Raw genomic sequence first — 1,793 nt, forward strand, 5'->3', positions numbered from 1 at the left:
TGACTCTTGCAGTCCCCTTCTCCCCATTCCTCTGCACAGGAAGGCACTTGCACGTGAAGAATGTTTGGTTCTAAGGAGAAACCTTCCTGGAAGACGGAGTCAAGGGATTAGAGTTGAGAGGACCAACGATCCATATCTATGAGATTGACCCTATTGTCCTTCAAAAGGTCATGCTGGACTATAATTTCCCTAATTCTACCCAAGACTTGAGGTGAGTTGCCTATTTGGAGGCTGTGCAGTTAAGGGTCCCACGAGGGGTCTTCTAGCAGGCTGACCAACAAGTGTCACAGGGTGTTTAAAAAAACTAGGAGGTTGAGCACTGTTTCTGTCCTCCAGCTTCTGCCAGTGACCAAATACCCCAAAGCAGAGGGTACTAAAGAGAGATATTTGACTTAGGTAGGCCTGGTTTCCATCCCAACAGCATCTTTGTTCTTAGGGATCTTTTAAGTCTCAGGAGTTAAAAATTTGTTTTAAGGGAAAGTCAGAGGGAAACATAATATCTCATCCACATAACAGAGATGGACATGAAAGGGTGGCACCATTGGAATTTCAAAATGTCATGAAACCTTGAATGTTTCAGGGATCAAGCAACGAGGTTTAGAGTTCAGGTATTTGGTGCTGGATACCATCCACAAGGCATTGAGGAGGGAGTTGGGAAGTCAGCTGGACAGAGCTATAGGACGAGAGTTGCGAACAATGAGAAGGAAGTCTACGAGGTTGTTTGTTCAGGGCCATTTTTCTTGTGCAGGCCCTGCCTGCATCAATCACACCTCAGTGAGCATTCTTTTCTCTGCATATGCCCGGTGTGGCGTGGGAAGGTAGCTAGGTCTCCTTTCCCGGGCAGCCTCAGAGAACTCAGGCTTGCCAAGTCCATTGTCAGCTGCCTTCAGGTCTGGCGCAGGCTGCCCACAAGTGACATGCGTGTACTGGCCTTGTTCCTCCTGCTCTGTCTCCCGGTGATAGAAGTAGTTGAAGTTGGAAACAATGACCGGCACAGGCAGGGCGATGGTGAGGACCCCAGCAATGGCGCACAGGGAGCCCACGATCTTGCCCCCCACCGTCATGGGGTACATGTCCCCATAACCGACTGTGGTCATCGTAACCACTGCCCACCAGAAGGCATCAGGGATGCTGGGAAAGAGCGAGTCATCGTCATCGGCCTCTGCAAAGTAGACGGCGCTGGAGAAGAGGATGACTCCGATGAAGAGGAAGAAGATGAGCAGCCCCAGCTCGCGCATGGAGGCCTGCAAGGTCTTGCCCAGGATCTGGAGCCCCTTGGAGTGGCGCGAGAGCTTGAAGATGCGGAACACGCGGACCAGGCGGATGACTCTGAGGATGGCCAGGGACATGGCCTGCTGCCCGTTCTGGCCACCGCCTCCCACGCCCCCTGGCTGCTGCTCGGCCAGCTCGGTGCCCAAGGTGATGAAGTAGGGGAAGATGGCCACCACGTCGATGATGTTCATGATGTTCCGCGAGAACGCCGCCTTGCTCGGGCAGGCAAAGAAGCGCACCAGCAGCTCGAAGGTGAACCAGACGACACACGTGGTCTCCACGATGAAGAAGGGGTCGGCCAGGGTCCTCGGCAGAAGCGGTGCCACCGTGGGTCCGGAGGGGGGCGCCATGGGGCCGCTGCCGTTGGCGCCCGGGGCCGGGGCGGGAGCCTGGTGGGACGCCTGCGCGTGGCGCAGCTGCTCGCGCTCATCCCTGAACTCGGGCAGGGTCTCCAGGCAGAAGGTGATGATGGAAATGAGAATGACCAGAACCGAGACGATGGCGATGGCCCGCGCGGACCC

At 55.3% G+C, this 1,793-nt stretch overlaps 1 protein-coding gene across 1 annotated transcript; it reads right to left on the reverse strand.

Moving 5' to 3' along the window:
- Positions 1-764: 764 nt before the first annotated feature.
- LOC102871784 (potassium voltage-gated channel subfamily A member 6-like) lies at positions 765-1,793 on the reverse strand (the record flags this gene model as incomplete). Its single annotated transcript, XM_006891363.1, has 2 exons — positions 765-1,629; positions 1,690-1,793. Coding segments are annotated over 2 exons (969 nt in total), but the record flags the coding sequence as incomplete, so codon positions are not given.

Source organism: Elephantulus edwardii, unplaced genomic scaffold (genome assembly GCF_000299155.1).
Source record: "Elephantulus edwardii isolate Elephantulus edwardi_28Jun2011 unplaced genomic scaffold, EleEdw1.0 scaffold00096, whole genome shotgun sequence".
NCBI classification, from domain to species: domain Eukaryota; kingdom Metazoa; phylum Chordata; class Mammalia; order Macroscelidea; family Macroscelididae; genus Elephantulus; species Elephantulus edwardii.